At 48.5% G+C, this 18815-nt stretch overlaps 1 protein-coding gene and 2 non-coding genes across 6 annotated transcripts in view; 2 read left to right on the top strand and 1 right to left on the bottom strand.

Annotated features, from left to right (window-relative positions):
- The window catches only part of VAC14 (VAC14 component of PIKFYVE complex), a 115316-nt gene extending 98560 nt beyond the window's left edge, over nucleotides 1–16756 (bottom strand). Inside the window, exons 1-3 of one of the 4 annotated variants that reach the window (XM_038008282.2) lie at nucleotides 16372–16756; nucleotides 1124–1274; nucleotides 608–775 (exon numbers count right to left, since the gene is read on the bottom strand). In XM_038008282.2, the coding sequence (XP_037864210.2) occupies nucleotides 608–775; nucleotides 1124–1274; nucleotides 16372–16475 (423 nt within the window). In that variant the 5' untranslated portion in view covers nucleotides 16476–16756. The remainder of the gene's footprint in view (nucleotides 1–607; nucleotides 776–1123; nucleotides 1275–16371) is intronic. The other 3 variants (XM_038008283.2, XM_038008284.2, XM_007993691.3) reach the window with 3 other exon arrangements.
- On the top strand, nucleotides 3615–3685 carry TRNAG-GCC (transfer RNA glycine (anticodon GCC)). The gene has a single exon. It is a non-coding gene; the product is annotated as a tRNA-Gly (tRNA).
- TRNAG-GCC (transfer RNA glycine (anticodon GCC)) lies at nucleotides 4321–4391 on the top strand. The gene has a single exon. It is a non-coding gene; the product is annotated as a tRNA-Gly (tRNA).
- Nucleotides 16757–18815: the final 2059 nt, after the last annotated feature.

The following is an 18815-nucleotide window of genomic DNA, read 5'->3' as shown; positions in this document are numbered from 1 at the left end:
CCCTGTCGTGACTGGGTCACAGGGCCGCTTCCCGTCAGCCTTCCCCAGGGGTTTCCAATCTTAAAGCGCTGGGTCCTTGTTCCACTCCTGGAGGAGGGGACAGGGTAGCTGCGAGGCTGACACTCTAGAAACTTCCATGGCATTCTGCAGGGGCAGCAGCATTGCAGGGCTGCTCTGCACCTGGGAGGAGAACTCCACTATGCTGCGAGAGGCATGGAGGAGAGCATGAGCTTTTTCTGGGGCACTTATGAGCTGGACTAAGCGTGGCCCTCCCTACAGGGGAAGTATGGTCTGGGTGACAGCTTCAGCATCATCTCCTTCTACCAGGGAGGCGAGTGTTTCACAGACTATCAGTTTCTCCCCTCTACTGTGTGACAGACTGATACTTACATCGAATGCCATCAAAATGAATCAAGAGAGAAATGAAAAAAGGTATAAACGCAAATCCATTAAAAACGATTAGATTCAACAAACAATAAGTGTCCCTTGCAGCCACATGCTTGTTTCCTCTGCTTGCATCTGGGAAAAGGGGTCCAGTGTTCCAGAAGGTCAAGTGAAGTGGGTGAACCAAGCACAGCCCAGCAAGGAGGAGGAGGAGGGCGCTTACCTTGCTCAGCCCGTCAAAGAGAACGTTGAAGTGAGGCAGCACAGCGCCCCGGGCCACCTTGACGATGTTGTAGAGGGCCTCGCAGGCATAGTAGCGCAGTCTGCTGTCTGCATCATTGAAGCAGGTCAGCACTGGTTCGATCAGCTCCTTCAGGTAGAGTCCTGAGTCCTGCGAGGGGGCAGGAGGAAGAGAAGTCAGATCAGAATGGGTTGGAGCCCGGGCCCTGCAGCCTGCAGTGCCAGCTGACATCCCACCTCCCTTGGAGGTGCTCAGGCCTTTGTGCCGGAGCTGGGCTCAAAGACCCTTCCCAAGTCTGCTACCCAGGAGAGGGCCCACGCCTAGGGGACCAGGCTGCCAGGCCACAAAGCCAGACTTGCTGGTCTCAGGTGTGGACAGAGTGGTAATAAAACACAGGTCTGCAATGCCCTGCTGGGTCTTGAGAGGGAGGGCATCTGGATGGCTTGGTTAGTGTCAAGGCCGGGACTGGTATGTCTGTTCCTTGAGTGAAAGGCCCACCTTGCCCAGTGCGATGGAGCAGGCGGCCAGGCCGATGAGGCCCCCTTTCCGGCTGTGGGGGTGCTGAGACAGGGCAAACTCCTGGGACAGGGTCTGGATCACATGCTTGATTTGCACGGTATTGTTCTGGGCCACGAACTCCCGGACCAGCCTGGAGAGAGAGGAGAGAGGGGCTGTGGAAATCAGGCTACCTCTGCTGTGGCCTCCAGGGCCTGGGGCTGCAACGAGGAAGGGAGATGACCTGTTTGGAAAGAGGAATTGGGAGATGGGCGTCTCAGGGCAGGTCTCAGTTCTGTTGCTGGCTGAGCCATGGTTGTTTCCCTATTCTGGGTCTCAGTTTCCCTTTGTGTACAATGGAATAAGGAACAGTGGTGCTAGCTCACTTCTGGGAATCTCAGAGAATGCAAATGAATGTGTCATTGGGACCAAAAAAGTACAATGCATCATCAGTTGATCAACTGTCTTTATTCAACACTTACTCAGCTTTCCATCCGTGCATCTCAGAAACCCTCTGCGTCTGAGCGACTATTTCTAGGGACGTTGCTGGGACACAGGCCCCAGTGTAATGGGTAAGATCCACATGCAAACAAATAGTTGTAGCAAAGTGGCGCCAGTGATATCACAGAAGCAAGAAAATGCAATGAGCTGCGTCTCCTCGGGCCGTCCAGGAGGGCTACAGGGAGGTGCCAGTTGAGTCAGATCTTAAAAACAGTAACAGGCACTTTCCAGGTAAAGAAAGGAAAGCAGGGCACCTCGGGCATAGGGAAGAACCAGGCCAAGGCCACGCAAGCTGACATGGCATATCTGGGACGGGACGAGGGTTCCAGCGTGTGGAAGGAGTGGCTAGAGACAGGTAAGGAAACGATGAACTGGTGGAAGTTTTCCAGCAAGGGATGACACGCTCAGCCCCATGTTCCAACTGGACATCTCCCGTGGTGGCTTGGAGAAGCAGGGCTGGGGCAGGCATGGGTTTGACGGGAGACTGATGCTGGGGACGTTCAGGAGAGCACTGTAGCTATGGGGTAAGGAGGTCCTGAAATGTGACTGAGGTAGTCGGAAAGAGCAGCGGGGAATGTTTCTAGAATTAAATGGAAAAGCATTAATAGCTGATATAAGAGGGGAGAGGAGGGTAGGGTAGACGGTGTCCCCAAGATGTCTCCCTGGGCAGTGACGCTGGCGGGGAGAGGAGCAGGTCGGAGGGAGGCTGCCTTTGTGGGAGGGAGCGGCTGCTGGTCACCCAGGGAGGATGACTCCCCAGGCAGGCCCTGCCCTGAGTGATGGAGCTGAGGGAGGCCTGACTCCACGATAGACTAGTCTGTTTTCAGAGCCCCATGGATACGAAGGCCAGGCCTCTGCCCTCCCAAAGCTCACAGCATCTCTGGGGCGACAGGTCTCACATGGCATGTGGTGGCAGGATGCCCCAGATCACTGATGTAGAAGAGGCAGCTAGGGTGGTCAGGGAAGTTTGCCTGGAAATGGGATGGAGCCGGATCTTGAAGGAGGCGGAAGGGAAAGAAACGGGCCTTCCTGACAAAAGGAGCCCTGCTAGCAGAGGTGAGGATGCAGAAGTAGGCACCCTTGTCCGGGGCCCCAGAGAACAGAACAGCAGCGGGATGGGCTGCTGGTGGTAACCTGGGAATCCCCAGTTAGAAGAATAGATTTCATGTACCAGGGAGCTGGGCATATGAAAGGCTGTCTTAAAGAGCCTGGAGAAGCTTGCGAGATGAGGACAGGAGGCATGAGGGATGACACTGGTGGAGCCACTGAAGGTGGAAAAACGGCAGTCTAGAGACTTCAGACTTTAAAAAGTAACTGCAGCACTCTCCCTCCTTGCTTTGCATCCAATCATGGCAGTTATCTTGCTCACCTGTTCCACAATGGGGTCTCAAGTTGACTTGAAGAATTTTAAGAATAGTCATGTCCAAAAGGTGTCCATTAGTCTGTGTGGTTCCAGCTCAGGCACTTTCTACTAATCAGAGCTAGGACTTTCTAGTAATTAAAACCAAATGTGCTGTCCTGTGAGACAGTGAGCACTCCGGCAAAAAGGCTGTTCAAAGAGGGACCGGGCAGTGGTTTGGTAAAGATTTAATACAGCCAATCACATGGAGCACCCATCATGCGCCAGGCACTGTTCACGTAAGAGGTGACAAAATAGGTCTCGCTCTGGGCTGGTGGATGTTGTAGAGGAGATGGGTGCTTCAGGAAGGAGCTGTACAAGTGGCCTGTGAGTTGCCCCTTGCTTTGATCTTTATGGGGATGGGACTATGGATGAACCCACGGCCTCTGGACAGAAGGTGAACTCCAGTTCATAGGCCCCAACTCTCAAAGCAGTGTACTAAGGCGGGGCAAGGATGGTTCTACATCAACTTGTCTGGTCTCCCAAACTGGACAAACCAGCCAGGTGAGACTCAATCATCTCTCAGAGTGCCTATGTATTGACAGAGACAGCCCCTTGCCAAATGCCCTGCAGATGCTCTAACAAACAGCTGGAGCATTGGTGGTTCAGTGGTAGAATTCTCGCCTGCCACGCGGGAGACCCGGGTTCGATTCCCGGCCAATGCAATGCAGTGTTGCTTTTTCCACCTTTTCCTGGACAGTTTTCCTTACAGAGAGATCCTGCTAGAGGAGCCAGTCAGTCTCTCCAACTACACAAGACCTGCAGCAGCCAAGGGTGCCCACAAATCTGGAACCACACTTCCCTGCTACATGTGCACATGCGAGCTGCTGGGTTCTCCAGAGAAGTACTCTCTATGGCTGTGGAGCCATGAACTTGATGCCTGCACCTTAAGGGTACTCCTGTTGTGCTGTCCTCAGCCTTGGCCAGTCTTCCACAGGAAGCTGGCATGAAACCTGAGAACAGTAACACAGTTTAACACAAGACTAAAGGCAGAATGTGGTGGGAGGACTCAAACATCAGAGGGGAAAAAGTCCCCCAAAGTTTTAATATACTTTTGCTACCAAGAAAGACTCAAGCTTTAGTTTCTGTTGCAAGGTCTGAAGGCAAATCAACTGGACACGCACACGCACACCCTCCTGCTTCCTGCCTTCTCCCTCCTTTTCTGCAGCCTGAGTGCTCCATTCCTGCAACTGTGCTGATGTGGCAGCATCAGAGACTGGCTTCATATTCTATGAATCAACTTACACGCAAGGAGGCACAGGAATGGGGTTAAAGTGTGCACACAGCTGCTAACATCTGGGTATTGGTGGTCCAGTGGTAGAATTCTCGCCTGCCACGTGGGAGGCCCGGGTTCGTTTCCCGGCCAATGCAGCAGCAGAGTTTTATTAATCCTAAGAGACTGAATTTGGGCTTTCACACTGCCTAAAGAATTTACAAATCCACTCTGAGAACTGAGAATGACTTGTTTCTAGTTGGATTTCAAATGCCTTTGATGAAAACACTTATTTTCCTAAATTGTGCAAAGATCTAGAACCTGGTCTCCTTGTTCTTGAAGAGTCCAGGATGTGGGATGCACCAAGGCCCGCTAGAGCCGCTGTGCCTCCCCATGCCTGCCCAGACAGCCTGCCCAGGAAGCCAGGACATGTTTCCGCTTGGTACAAGTTACAGCGCCACTAGGAGTGGGAGTGGGGACATCCTCGAGGCTTCAGCAAAGGGTCCAAAGGAAAGCCGACCTGCACAGCAGCGCAGGCCACCCTGAAGCCACCTCCTCTCCTGTCTCCCTGTTTCAGGTCACAAACATTCCCCGAGCAACTGGAGAGGGGACTCCTGTGTGGCAGCCAGTGGATGAGAGCTATTCCCTGCCCCCAAGGAGCTCTCTGCCAGGGTGGGAAGAGGGCTGAAGGAATACTGTACAAACAGAAAAAACACTTGGTCAGAAGAGTATGAGGTGAGCCGGGGCAGGCTGGAAAGAGAATGATCGGTGTCTGCCAGGCAGGGATGTACTAGGGCTCTATAAGGGTCAGCATTGTAGATGGGTTTTGAAGGATGAGTAGGTGTTCGTTCTGGAGCTGGTGAGGATGAGGCTGAACAACGGCTCAGAGGAAAGAGAAGCAGGCATTTGATTTGGCAGAAAAAAAAGCCACAGGTGACAGGGTTGGAAAAGTTGCTCCCAGTCATGCAGCGAGGGACCCTGGACACTTGGCAAAGGGACTGGCATTTAGCCCCGGTGGATGTGAGGAGCTACAGAAGGCCATGAGCTCGCGAGTGGTGTGAACTTGAGGAAGGGCAGTCTGCACCAGCGGGTGGTATGGCTTTGAATGGGGCGTAGCAAGCTTTGAAGCGTACGAGGAAAGTGGCTCTGATGTCGGAGTGACAGCCTGCAAGAGTAACAGGGCCTCCTGAGGGAGGAGACGGGAAAGGTGGATTTCTGTGCTGAGCATTCCCTCCCCACCCCTCATCTTCGCAAAGAGCAAATGTGTCCCTGCTTGGCACCAGCCGGAAGGCCTCCCCCACCAGAGTCCCACTAGGACTCAACTCAGAGCACCCCAGGCCACTACAAAAATGACAGCCCATTCAGGCCCTGTGGCCCCAGAAACTCCAAGTTTCTACTGTCTCCACCCTTGCACTCAAGGGTAGAATATTCTTCATCTCCAGGAAAACAGGCGTCAGGCAGACAAACAATGGCTGGAGGGAACCCATGGAACCTGTCCTCACCAGTATGTCAGCCTGGAGAGCACTGGGTCTGGGGTCAACCCTGGGCCACCGGCAGGAAGAATCTGTTCCATGAATCAAGCCCACCCTCCTTATCTGACACTTGGGGCAAGCAAAACAGGGACAGGACGACCTCTGCAGCCTTCCTGCTGGGCTCCCAGCACAGGCTTCTACTCCCGCCAGGCCTGCCTTCTTACTGCGCCCTGCCTGGCCCACTGCTGCACCTCCCATCTACCCACTCTCTAGAAAAGCTCCTGGTCCCTTCTACATTCTACCCAGCCCTCAAAGTTCACCTCAAATCCAACCCCCCGCCTTTCCTGATGATCTCACCAAGTGAGTACAGAAGGACTCAGGACCCCCCATTCTGTGCCCAGCAACATGCTGTGGAATGTCAGCAGGTAAATTCCTTCTAATTCCTTCTCATGCGTGATTCCTACCTCCACAACTTTTTTTTTTTTCCCTTTGAGACAGAGTCTCGCTCTGTGGCCCAGGCTGGAGTGAAGTGGTGTGATCTCAGCTCACTGCAGCCTCTGCCTCTTGGGTTCAAGCAATCCTCCTGCCTCAGCCTCCTGAGTAGCTGGAATCACAGGCACCTGCCATCATGCCTGACTAATATTTTCTATTTTTAGTAGAAATGGGGTTTCACCATGTTGGCCAGGTTAGTCTCGAGCTCCTGGCCTCTAGTGATCCATCCACCTTGGTCTCCGGAAGTACTGGGATTATAGGCGTGAGCCACCATGCCTGCCCCTCCACAACTTCTTGAAAAAGTACTTGAGGACTGGCACCATGCATCTGCATCTCTAGCACTAGGCCTCTCTCCGAGTCCAGAACTTTGCGTGCAGTAGGTGGGTAAACACTTGTCAAGACTGGCAGGGGTGACAGGCAGCTTGAGCTGCAGGGAAAACCTGGGGCAAAACCCCACACTGCCATATTGGTGACATGGCAGTGCTTTGCAAACCCAAACCTAACCTGCAGGTTAATCAATATCACATTTGGACGGTCCTCGCCCTCTTCTCTTATAGTCCAGGTTAGCAGGACCGAAGGGCACTATTACTAGGACCCGAAAATGCACATCAAGAAGGGCTCAGGTCACCAGAGATGTGGCTGGTGGTCGGGGAAAGGTGCACAGGCTTGGATGACGCCTGAAGGGCAGCTGAAGGCGTGCTCTAACCCCTCACTAGGTGCTCCAGAACTGCCCTAGTCAGCCAGCCTGTGGTGTGGTCTCTACTTCACAAGGCAAGTGCAGAGATTAAAAAAAGCAACTACAAGGGGAAGCAGAGTAAGTGAAGTTGAAAACCTGGGCATTCCCAGTTCCAGGTTTAGTGTCTCTTCAAAAGACCACACTATCCCTCCTTTCATCTACAGGTTGCCAGCCAGAGGTGGGGGATCTGAGGCTGAACTAGCTTTGAAGTTAGTATCTGGCCCAGAAACTCTCACGATCACAAATCCCCGGAGACCTTCACTAATGTGAAGGTCATGGACATTGCTGTCTTACACACCAGAGGACAGAATCCACTTCTGCCTGGTTTCCTCCAAAAAGTTCTGAAGAACCCTGGCTGCAGAGGTATCCTCTAGACACTGCTCAGAGCCTGGGTTCTCAGCTGGCCAGCGGTATTGCAGGATGGCAGGAACAACCATGCCCCAGAAGATACAAGCCCCAAGCGGGGCTAGCGTCAAGCTCTTGACGCCACCCTCCACGTCTCAAAGACTGCCGCACCGACTACCCACTCCCTGATAGGAGAAGCAGCCACGGACAGTGCAAGACACATCTGGACTTTCACGAGCCACGGGAGAGCCTGGGGCCACCCAGCACAGCCACAGGACCCCTTAGCTTAACTCTGTACCACAGAACGGTCGCAGGAGACTGTCATAGGTCACACGAGGACGACTGAGTTGACCACTTCCTAAGCACTCACACTCTGCTGAGGATTCCAGGGGCCAATTATTCCTTAGGACACCTCCTTCTGTAGCTATTATTACTTCACTCCCATCTTCCAGACCTGAAATAGTCATAGAGAAATCAAGCCCCTTTCCTAGGGTCACGGAAGGTCTGAACCCTTGACATCTACCAAGTCCAAATCCTTTCAACTATGTCACAGTCCCTCCCTCCCATCTCCCTAAGCCACTTCAGCTGCAAACCAATGGTACCGAATTACAGATGGCAATTCCCTTGCGCAGAACTAAGGTCCCCAAGAGAAACGTAGCTTTCTCTACACACTTCCCCACAGTGCTCGGTCATCGTCAAAGCATTCCTCCCACACACAGGGAGTACAGATGAGGCGCCTACTTGAGATGTTTTGAAATGAGGCTCTAGCGCTGGTCTTCTGTGAACGCAGGAAGAGAGTAAGTAACCATCAGCTGAGCACTTACTACTTGCCAGGCAATGTGCTGCATGCTTTACACACAGGGTCTACTTGAAACCTTAAAAGTACCATTATACCCATTTTACAGTTTGTAGAAACTGAGGCTCGGAGAAGAAACATACACAAAGTCATGCAAGTTGTAGATGATGGATTTTAAAATGAAATCTAGGCTTTTCTAACCCCAAGATCTAAAATGTCATCCATTATGTTACACTAGCCCCTCCCCAAACAGCACAGCTACCACCAGTTGGGTGCCCACTGTGTGCCAGGCACGTTGCATTTGTGATTTCGTTTAACTGCAATCCCATGCCATTTGGTGATGGCCCCATGTCCCAGCCTCTGTCCTAGGTGGCAGAGGTTTTAGCCACTGAACTCAGGTTCCCATGTGTTCAGAGGGAATATCCTCAGCTGCAGGTGGGTTGATCATGACAATGACTTTAGAGGGCTTTTAGAGAATTAGATAATCACATTCTGTGCTCTGTACTGCACATGCTCAAGTAACAGTATTAGTGCAAAGTCAGAATCAGAGACAAGCTGTGATCTTATACACACCACACGAGGTTGTGTTCATTCCATAAATGTTGGTTGGGCACCCACTATGCTCCTGGCTCCAAGACGGATGTAAAGATAAACCCACAGGTGACATTTATTCCTGTGATGTGAAACGTTCCGCATGGACTTGGAGATGCTGCCTTTTCTCCCCCTGGCAAGTCTAACCATTCATCCCAGTTCTCGCTGCAACACACCACACTCTGATGGCATATCCAGGCAGCAGCGTCCTAAAGAGGATCTGGGTAAACATCTCGGCCAGCTGCTTTGCCGAGTGTTTAAGTAACTTGGTTTCCACTTGTTAACCAGTCTCCAAAACTGAATGGGAAAGCGGAACATGTGTCCCTGAGGAAGGGCTCACGACCTTCTGAAAAGGCCTAGGAATGAACTGACATGAAATGAGCAGATACGACGTAGGAATGAGCACGTACTGAGCATACAGTGGATCCAACCAGTGGAAAAAACTACAAAGGAGAAGCAAGAGTTGGTGACAGCAGGAGGCTTGTTGTGATCTCGGGTGACAGTAGTTGTGACCACTGAATAACTGCTTCCCTCAGACTGTAACAAAACAGCACTAATTTAAAAATTGGGATACAATTCACATACCATAAATTCACTACTTTAGAGTGCAGGTGTCAGCAGTCTTTTGTATATTCACAAAGTGGTGCAACCATCACCACCATCAATTGTAGAACATTTTTTTTACCATCCCCAAAAGAAACCCTGCACCCGCTGACAGTCACTCCCCATTCCGCCGAATCTCTTCCCCCGAGCCCTAGGCAACCCCGAGTCTACTTTCTGTTTCTACAGATTTGCCTATTCTGGCCATTTTATATAAATAGAATCATACAATATGTGGCCTTTTACGGTTGGCTTCTTTCACTTAGCATCATGTTTTCAAGGGGCTGTTTTTTTTTAGATAAGAAAACTGAGGCACAGAGAGGTTAAACCAGAGATCACAAACTCAGATGCTCACAGGGGCCAGGCAGGAGATATAGGGGAAAGCCCAGGAGGTAAAACAGGCTCTGGTTAATCTGCCAACAGGTGGCAAAGCTCCCGCCAATTTGCTTTGCAGGAATGCGGGCCACATCTCCCAAGTCTAATAGATAATCCAGAAACCTGAATTCCACTGTGAAATTTCTCAATTTAAAATACTTTGTGATTCAGGCCAAACCAAACAGGTCTGCGTGTAGGTCATGGCCCCTAGGGGCCAGCCTGTGACCCCGGGATTAAACAATTTAAACAGGGTCCTACTGCTGATAAACAGCCAAGCTAGGTGGAATTCTGACCTGCACTTCAAAAATTACCTTGAGTCACTGGGTCATAAAAACAGGTATGTGCCACATAAGGACATTTTGGTCAACAACAGACTGCATATTCCACAGTGGTCCCGGAAGATGATAATATTGTATTTTTACTATACTATTTCTATGTTCAGATATACTGGGGTACACACATACCACTGTGTTACAATTGCCTAAGTACTCAGCAGTCACACGCTGTGCAGGTTTGTAGACTAGGGACAATAGGCTCGACCGTACGGCCTAGTGTGTGGCAGGCTGCACCATCTAGGTTTGTGTGAGTAACTCTATGTTGTTCACACAATGATGAAACTGCCCAACAACACACTTCTCAGAATGCATCCCCCTGAAGTGACACAGGACTCTGGCACCTTCCCCACAGAGGTGGTAGGCTCCAAAGAACCAGGTCAACCTTTACCTGTTCACTTTCACCTGTTCACAGAGCTCCAGGGACTCGCCTCCCCCACAGCCAGCAGGCAGGGAGGTATGATTCAGGAGCTCTGCTCCAAGCAGCCCTCCCTGGGGCTTTGGGCTCTCAGGGGGCATGGCCTGGGCCACCTAGCAGGGCATGTACGTATGCTGGCTTTTGAACTCCAAGTTCAAAGACAAGATCAGGTGCATTCAGGGAGGTAGGACCACAGACGGAACGCAAAGCTCAGGACCACTAGAGACTTGACCATGAGTGGCGCTGTCTCTCCCAGCCAGCGGTGAGACAGTGGGGGCCCTGCCTCCACGACGCCTTGCAAAGCGAGCACCCACCACACTGATCTGAGTGCCTGCTAGCATTTCTCCCCAATGTCAGACTCTTCTGGGAAGACAGCCTAGCATCTTCCCACCCTTTTCATTACGACTGATCAATGACTATATCAAAACTGAAAACCACAAAACCTGCAACAGCCATGATAAAAATCCTAACCTGACTGCCTTATCTTACAGGAAATTGTGTGGTCCTGTGGGAATAAGGCTGTAGGGGCAAAAGTTCTCCAGGACTTTGCACAACTGTCTCCCAACATTTAGCCAGTTAGTGCGGTCACTTAACACCACACCGGTGGTCTCAAGATTCTGGATCTGGGGGTCCTTCAGTTGAGGCAAGCATCCATCTCTCTGTATTTTTAGTGCCTGAGAGGGCTGTCATCATGATACAATCCCCTCTTATTAGTGGTTTTAACTCCTCACTGGAACACCATAGGCAGGACTGGCTCTGTCACCCGAGCTCTGGAGAACTCAAAGTGGCAGCTAAAACCATTGTGGAGAATTTCAAGTATGAAATTCCTTTTATTCTAAGTATGACCCCTTTTTGGTAGGGAAAACCAGTCATGCAGTGGGAACGTCTTCTGAGACACATGAACCTGAGTTTTCTAGCTAGGTTCTAGCTATGAAACCATGGGAAGATTACTTAACCTCAGCGAGCCTGCTTCCTCACCTGTGAAAAGGTGTAACATAACCACGTTCACAGGGCAGCCACGCAAAATAAATGAGATGAGGGGTATACGATGGCCAAACAAAAGGAAGCTTTTCTATATCCTCCCAACCATCCAAAATGAGGCAGACAGCACTTTATATACGTGCACCCTCAGGCTTCACTATGATCACTGTGATAGACTGAACAGTCCCCCAACCCCCAGATTCATATATTGAAGTTCTGATGCACAGTGTAATTTTTGGAGAGAGGACCTATAAGGAAGTAATTAAGGTTAAAAGAGGTCGTAAGGGTGGGGCCCTTGATTCCATAGGATCAGCGTCCTTATAAGAGGAGACACCAGACTGGGGCAGTGGCTCATGCCTGTAATCTCAGCGATTGCTTGAGGCTAGGAGTTCAAGACTAGCTGGGTATGGGGGTGTGTGCCTGTAGTCCCAGCTACTTGGGAGGCTGAGGTGGGAGAATAGCTTGAGCCCAGTTCAAGGCTGCGGTGGGCTATGATTGCACCACTGCACTCCAGCCTAGGTGACGGGGTGAGACCCTGTCTCCAAAAGAAAAAAAAAAAAAAAAAGAGAGAGACACTAGAGCTACCACCTCACCCTCCCTATCCAAAAGAAGAGGTCAAGCAAACACACATCACATATGTGAGATGGCAGCTGCCTAGAAGCTAAAAGAAGCCTCAGGATGAAACCTACCTTACAGGCATCCTGCTCTTGGATTTCCCAGCCCCTAGAACTGTAAGAAATACATTTCTGTTGTTTAAACCATCTAGTCTGTGGTATTTTGCTATGGCAGCTCCAGCAGACTAATACAACGTATTCTATCCTCTGGAGCTTTAATCAAACCTTACCATGATGGCTGCCCTCAGGCCAACAAAGACGCTGTGGGTTGACTATTTGATCTGGGAAAGCCAGGGGCAAACCTGATGAGCGGTTAGTGCTTCAGTCTTCTACTAACACCTGCCAAGTGCTGGCAAGCACCGAGCTTATAAAGATGATATGAAGGCATGGATCCTGCTTTCAGGAAGCTCACAGTCTGGCCAGGGTGGTAGATTTAGAACAATGACAGTAGAGTTGTACTCGTTTTCTATTTGCTACAGTAATAATTACCACAAACTTAGTGGCTTAGAATAATATAAATTGGTCAGGCACCCTGGCTCATGCCTGTAATCCCAGCACTTTGGGAGGCTGAGTGGGAGGCTTGTTTCAGCCTAGCAGTTCAAGACCAGCCTGGGCAACATAGCGAGAACCCATCTCTATAAAAGAAATTAAAAAATTAAAAAAATTAACAAACAACGCATGTATTACTACGGGTCTCACTGAGCTAAAATCAAGATGTTGGCAGGCTATGTTATTTTCTGGAGCTCTAGGGGAAAATCCATTTTCTTGCCAGCTTCTAGAGGCTGCCAGCATTCCTTGGCTGGTGGTTCCCTTCCATCTTCAAAGCCAGTGATGACAGGGTAAGTTTTCTCACATCACATCACTCTGACACTGACTCTCCTGGTTAGGGTTACATCGGCCCCACCTTGATAATCCAGGATAATCTCTCTATTTTAAGGTTAGTGAGTAGCAATCTTAATTCCCCCTTGCCATGTAACATAACATATTCACAGCCTCCAGGGATTAGCATGGGGAAAATATGGGAGGCTATCATTCCCCCGACCAAAAAGTGGTAAGAGCAGTACTGACAGATGACAACTATGTGATATACATATGTTAGAAATAATTAGGGCAATTATATAACAATTCTCTCTCTCTATATATAGTTTATAATAACTGCAATGTGCCCAGTACTACACTAAGTACTTGATATGGTTGGATCTGTGTCCCCACCAAATCTCTTGTTGAACTGGTGTTTCCAGTGTTGGAGATGGGGCCTGGTGGGAGGTGGCTGGATCATGGGGGTAGATTTCTCCCGTGATGACGAATGGCCTAGCACCATCTTCTTGGTGCTGTTCTTGTGATAGTGAGTGCGTTCTCAAGAGAGCTGGTTGTTTAAAAGTGTGCAGCACCTCCCTGCTCGGTCTCTTTTGCTCCTGCTTCTGCTCCCGCCATGTGAGACGCCTTGCTCCCTCTTTGCCCTCCATCACAATTGGAACCGTCCTGAGGCCCCGCCAGAAGCAGAAGTTGCTATGCTTCCTATACAGCTTGCAGAACCGTGAGCCAAATAAATCTCTTTTTTCATAAATTACCCAGTCTCAGGTATTTGTTTATAGCAGTGCAAGAACAGACTAATAGAGCACTTTACAACATTAGCTCAAACAACTCTATGCATATTATTATTATTCTCATTTTACAGATGAAGAAATGGAGGCACAGAGGTTAATTAGCTTGCTCAGGGTCACCTAGCGAGTAAATGGGAGCCTGGACCCCAGTTCCAGGCTCTTAAACACCATGCCACGCAGCCTCTCAGGAAATAGGGTATCTTAAAGGGGCCACTTACCTAAGAACAGGACTAAGCACTTTTACTTAGGAAGCACATGAACTGACTCATTTACACTACACAGATAACTGCCAATATTCAGACTCTTCTTTTATTGGGCATCTGCAGTCTGATTAATGAGAGATTAATTAATAGTCTGTGTTTGTTGCAGGTCACTTTGACCAGGCCAAATGAAGAATATATTATATATTAAAACATATAATATCCTATGTGTACCTGACACAGAGAAAGTGCTCAGACACGCAAAATGCTGGTGAAGCACAGACAAATAAGTCAGTATCTGTCTCTAAGCAATTTGTGAAACACACATTCTGAGGAAGGCATCAAACTAACCAGCCCTTCTTCATTCTAAGCACGACTGGAGAAGGCTGGAAACAGATGAGAGGGTCTTTGAGGCCAGTGCTTCTCAAACTTTAAAGTGCACACAGATCACCCAGGGATCTTGTTAAAATACAGATTCTGATTCCATAGGTCTGGAGAACCTCTAACAAGCTCCCAGATGATCCTGATGCTGCTGTCTGTAGGTCATGCTTTTGAGCAGCAAGGTCCTGAGCCTGCAATGTTATTTTCCCACCGAAAATGTATGGTCATTCATTTATTTGGACACCAACTGTCAAGTGCTGCCAGGCTAGGTGCTAAGGATAAATAAAACAGATACATAAACAGAACTCTCTGCTCTTAAGGAGTTCACAGTCCAGTTAAGGCACTGGTGAATTTCTCTAAATTCCACAAATCAAGGGCGATGTCCAATACAAAATGAACTCTATCAAAGACAAAACCCTTACAGACTGTCTGCAGAGTGAGAACAGATACACAGGTTGTGCTGGCAGCAACAATAATATTAAGATGAACACCTCTCTCTTCAAGGACTCAACAGATGACTCAAGCATTAATAAAACCAGATATTCCTGAGAAGCAGAGTGGGTGAGGGACAAAACTAGGTGTCAAGGCAACTTCAAAGCCAACAAAACCCCATGGACACGGAACCATGTCTATATACCATCTCTGGATCCCTCTATTCAGTATGGCAATGTGCAGTAAGACTTGCTAGCATTCGTGACAGTCAGGTATAAACAAAAAGCTATATAAAAAGAGCAGTCAAGAAAGTGGTGTCCCATGAGAGAAGCAGCTAGATGGCTGTGGACATATTGAGCATGAGAGCTGAATGGAGGCGGGGTGGGGGGTTTCTTATTAAGGTCCAAACCCTTTAGTCAAGGAGGAAACTAAAATCCAAAGCAACACTTGGATTACAAGCAGTAGTTCTCAACTGGGGCAATTTCGTTCCTTCGGGGGACATCTGGCAATGTCTGAAGACAGTTTTGATTGTTACAACAGATGAAGTGCTACTGGCATCCAGTGAGAAGAGGCCAGAGACGCTGCTAAAATTCCTGCAAGACACAGGACAGCCCACTACAACCAAAAATCATCTGTTCCAAAATGTGAATGGTGCAGAGGCTGAGAAACCCTGAGTTAAGGAATTTGCCCCAGGTTAAAGAATGAATGTCACACCATAGAACAGATTAGAGCAGTCCAACAGAGAATTCTGCAATGATGGAAACAGTCTATAATCTGTGCTGCCCAATATAGTAGCCAATAGCTACACGTGGCTATTGAACACTTGAAATATGGGTAGTGTGACTGAGAAACTAAAGTTTAATCTTTAATAATTTAAATTTATAATAGCTACACATGGCCAACGGCTACTCTGCTGGACAGAACAGAACTACGATCTACCTTTTCTGACTCCCAGACTGGTATTCTTCCAGTTTCACAGCCTGCTTCTTTCGACTTTTCTGAAATCACTCACTCACTCACTCACTTGACTTTAACACTAAGATTTGACTGGGAAAAAACCCACAAAAGTAAAATAATACTGCAGTTAAAAATCAAAACCAAAACCAAAACACTTAATAAAATATCCCCAGTTAAACTTTCGTTGTTTTGTACATTGGGAAAACAAGAAAAGATTGCTGTTACACACACATGTAACAAGACAGCAGAAGCAAGAAAGGTCAAATTATTTCTACTTTCATTTGCAGGGAAGGGTGTTATAACACAGACAAAACAAACAACTCTCTGAGCATTGAGATCACTAGGTTTCCGACCTGATTTCTCTACTTGGGCACTCACTAACAGTCTCCTTCACTTCTCAGAAGTTGGGTAAGAAACCAGGATGGTCAGCATCACCTGCAAATTCTCCGGCTTCTGACTTCTCTCCCACCACAGAGATAACTCTCTGATTTGCTGGTTTGGGTGGCACCGCACCGAAGACTCACCTTGTGCCATGCACTGTGCAAAGCCCTACCCATACATGATGTCACTTCATTCTCACTGCAGCCCTTTGTGGCACCGGGAGGTTAAAAAGCTGGGACCGAAATACACAGCCAGTCAGGAGTAAAGGGGGGACTCCCAGATATGGCTCCCAATCTGCTCTTAATCACTGCGCTAAGGTAAGGGCCTAAAACCTGGGAAAATAACCCTGGCTGGGAAGGCGTGAGGAGTCCCCCTGGGGAGCAGAGCAGTCAGGGGCTGCATAGCCAGGGAGGGGTCTTTGCGGCTCTTACTTCTCGATCTCCAGCGCTGCCACCTTCCGCTTTTCGTACAGCTTGTCATTGAGGGCGCGCACGATGTTAGGCGTGAGCGGCGCGAAATCCTTCTCGGGGTTCATGGTGGCAGCTCGGGGAGCCTCGCGACTCCTTAGCCCGCGGCTGCCGGGGCCGCGCCGGGGCCAGGGGAGTCTGCGGCTCCGCTCTGCCCCCGCCGCCGGCGCATGGACCACGCCGCTCCGGGCTTGCCTGCCACGCTCCGCCGCCTCGCCCTGGAACCCGGGCCCGGACCCCGCTCCAGCACACCTGACCCTGGCCGCCTAACAACTCTCGCCCGGCACCAGCGGTACTCACGGGACAGCAGCCATGTTACTCGGGTCACATGACTCTACAACACTTCCGCTTTCCGTCGCGAGGACCCGCCCCTCGCCAGCCACGCCCCCACTGCCGCCCTCAGGTGGATTAGCCATGCCCTCGCAAGGCTCCACCTACACCGCGCACGCCATCCCGCTGCGCGCCAGGCAGCTGGAGTGTGATTTCAGACGTGCTTTAATGGGTGTGTAGCTCAACTGATGGCACGTGGTGGGCTTCTGTAGACGTTCGTAAGACCGAATGGGTTCTTGGAGTCTGATTCACTTAACATAATTTATTCAATACTCACCGAATTCACTAGTTCATTCAGTACTTGGTCACTTAACCAATTTCCTAGATGCAGATATTTCCCTAACTGCAGTAACACTGTCATCACTTTCACCATATTCTAGCCACTCGTATTATCTATTTAATATTTTCCTCAAATCAACTCACTTAAATACCTTAAATCTCTTTCAGTTTTGCTTGTGCCCTAAAATCATGAGTTTGAATAGGTATATTTTTTCTAAGACACATCAAAGTAAATTCTCAATTAAAAATGGCACTACCTGTCTACCACCTAAGATCTCAGGTACCAACAGTGTCTGTCACTTACCATTTGGGACTTGGGGTGTATTTACCATGCTCTGATGCCTAGGAGGGCTGGCTACAGACAGACAGGCCCCAGATCTGCTGAGTGCAGGTCTCTAGATGGGTTTCCTGGAAAGCAGCCCCTTCAGATGCTTTGGGAATCACATTACATGGTGGAACAGAAATCCCAACTATGTGGCAAAATATTTAAAAGCAATTTATGGCCAGAGTGTGGTAAATATGCAGTAATAGGGAGATGCGTCAGCCTTTCTTATCATAAGCTTTCAGAGTGAACAGGGACTTAGGACAAGGGCTAGATTACAGTGGAGCTCAAAGAATATCAAATACAAACAGTTTCAGAATGCATGCTGATACTTTTCTTTAATGAATGAAAAATGCATACATTGGCCTTATAACAATCTTGAAAATGGAGTATTATCCTCAACTTATAGATCAGAAACAGGGACACAATGAATGAAGGGTAAATGTAGGCAGAATTATAGGATGACCACCAATATTCCCACCCCTTTGTGTACATGCCCTGTATTATTCCCTCTTTCAGTGTGAACAAGACTTGTAAATATGATGGGCTATGCCTCACTCACATGATTATATTATGTAATATCACAGAAGAAATTTTGCAGATGTAATTAAGGTCCCTAATCAGCTGACATTTAATTAATAAAAAGAGATTAACTTGGGTAGGCCTGACTGAATCAACTGGTACTTAAAAGAGATTAGAAGAAATTTGAAGTGGAAGAGAGACTCTCCTGTAAGGACTTCGGTCATATGGCCACAAGGAAATGAATTTTGCCAACACATTGAGGGTCCTTGGAAGCAGATCTTTCCCTAGTTGAGCCTCCTGATGAGGATGCAGCAGGCCAGCCCCTTGATTTCAGCCTTATGGAACCCTGAGCTGAGAATCCAGTTCACACTGGTCTCTCAACCCATGGAAACTGTGAGATAATAAATTTGTGTTGTTTTGCTCTCCTAGTTTTGTGGTAATTTGTTACGCAACCATAGAAAATGAATACAAAGGCTAATCCAAAACTCTGCAAGTCATGGAGATATCATATCTAGAAAAATCCATAAAAAATGTATTTTCCTATACTGGTGGGGTTTTCACAGCTGTTAAAACGTTGCTGACACAATCCTATGAATGAAGGTAGGTGTGCTAACAAGTAGTAGTAGTACTGCCAAAGACATCTCCAAATGTCTTGCAAAGTTTGGTTTTAGGATTTTGATGATGGTTAATGCAAAACACTGAAAAAACGTAAATCAATGGGAATGATTTGGTTCCATTTCTCCAATGTGTGTGCATTTCCACGGGACCCATACCTAATATAATATTTCATGTTTCTTTTGCTTTTTGGTTTGGCTTTTTCTTAGAGATGAACTTAATTTCCCAAGGGTCATGATACAGTTTTTAATAATTCAAACAGTAAGGTTTTTTTTTTTTTTTTTTTTTTTTTTTTTTTAAACCAGAAGTATTCTTTTCTCCTGAAATTACATTCTGGCTC

This window comes from Chlorocebus sabaeus, chromosome 5, assembly GCF_047675955.1.
Source record: "Chlorocebus sabaeus isolate Y175 chromosome 5, mChlSab1.0.hap1, whole genome shotgun sequence".
NCBI lineage: Eukaryota > Metazoa > Chordata > Mammalia > Primates > Cercopithecidae > Chlorocebus > Chlorocebus sabaeus.
The sequence above is the reverse complement of the archived record's forward strand: the minus strand, read 5'-3'. Positions and strand labels throughout refer to the sequence as shown.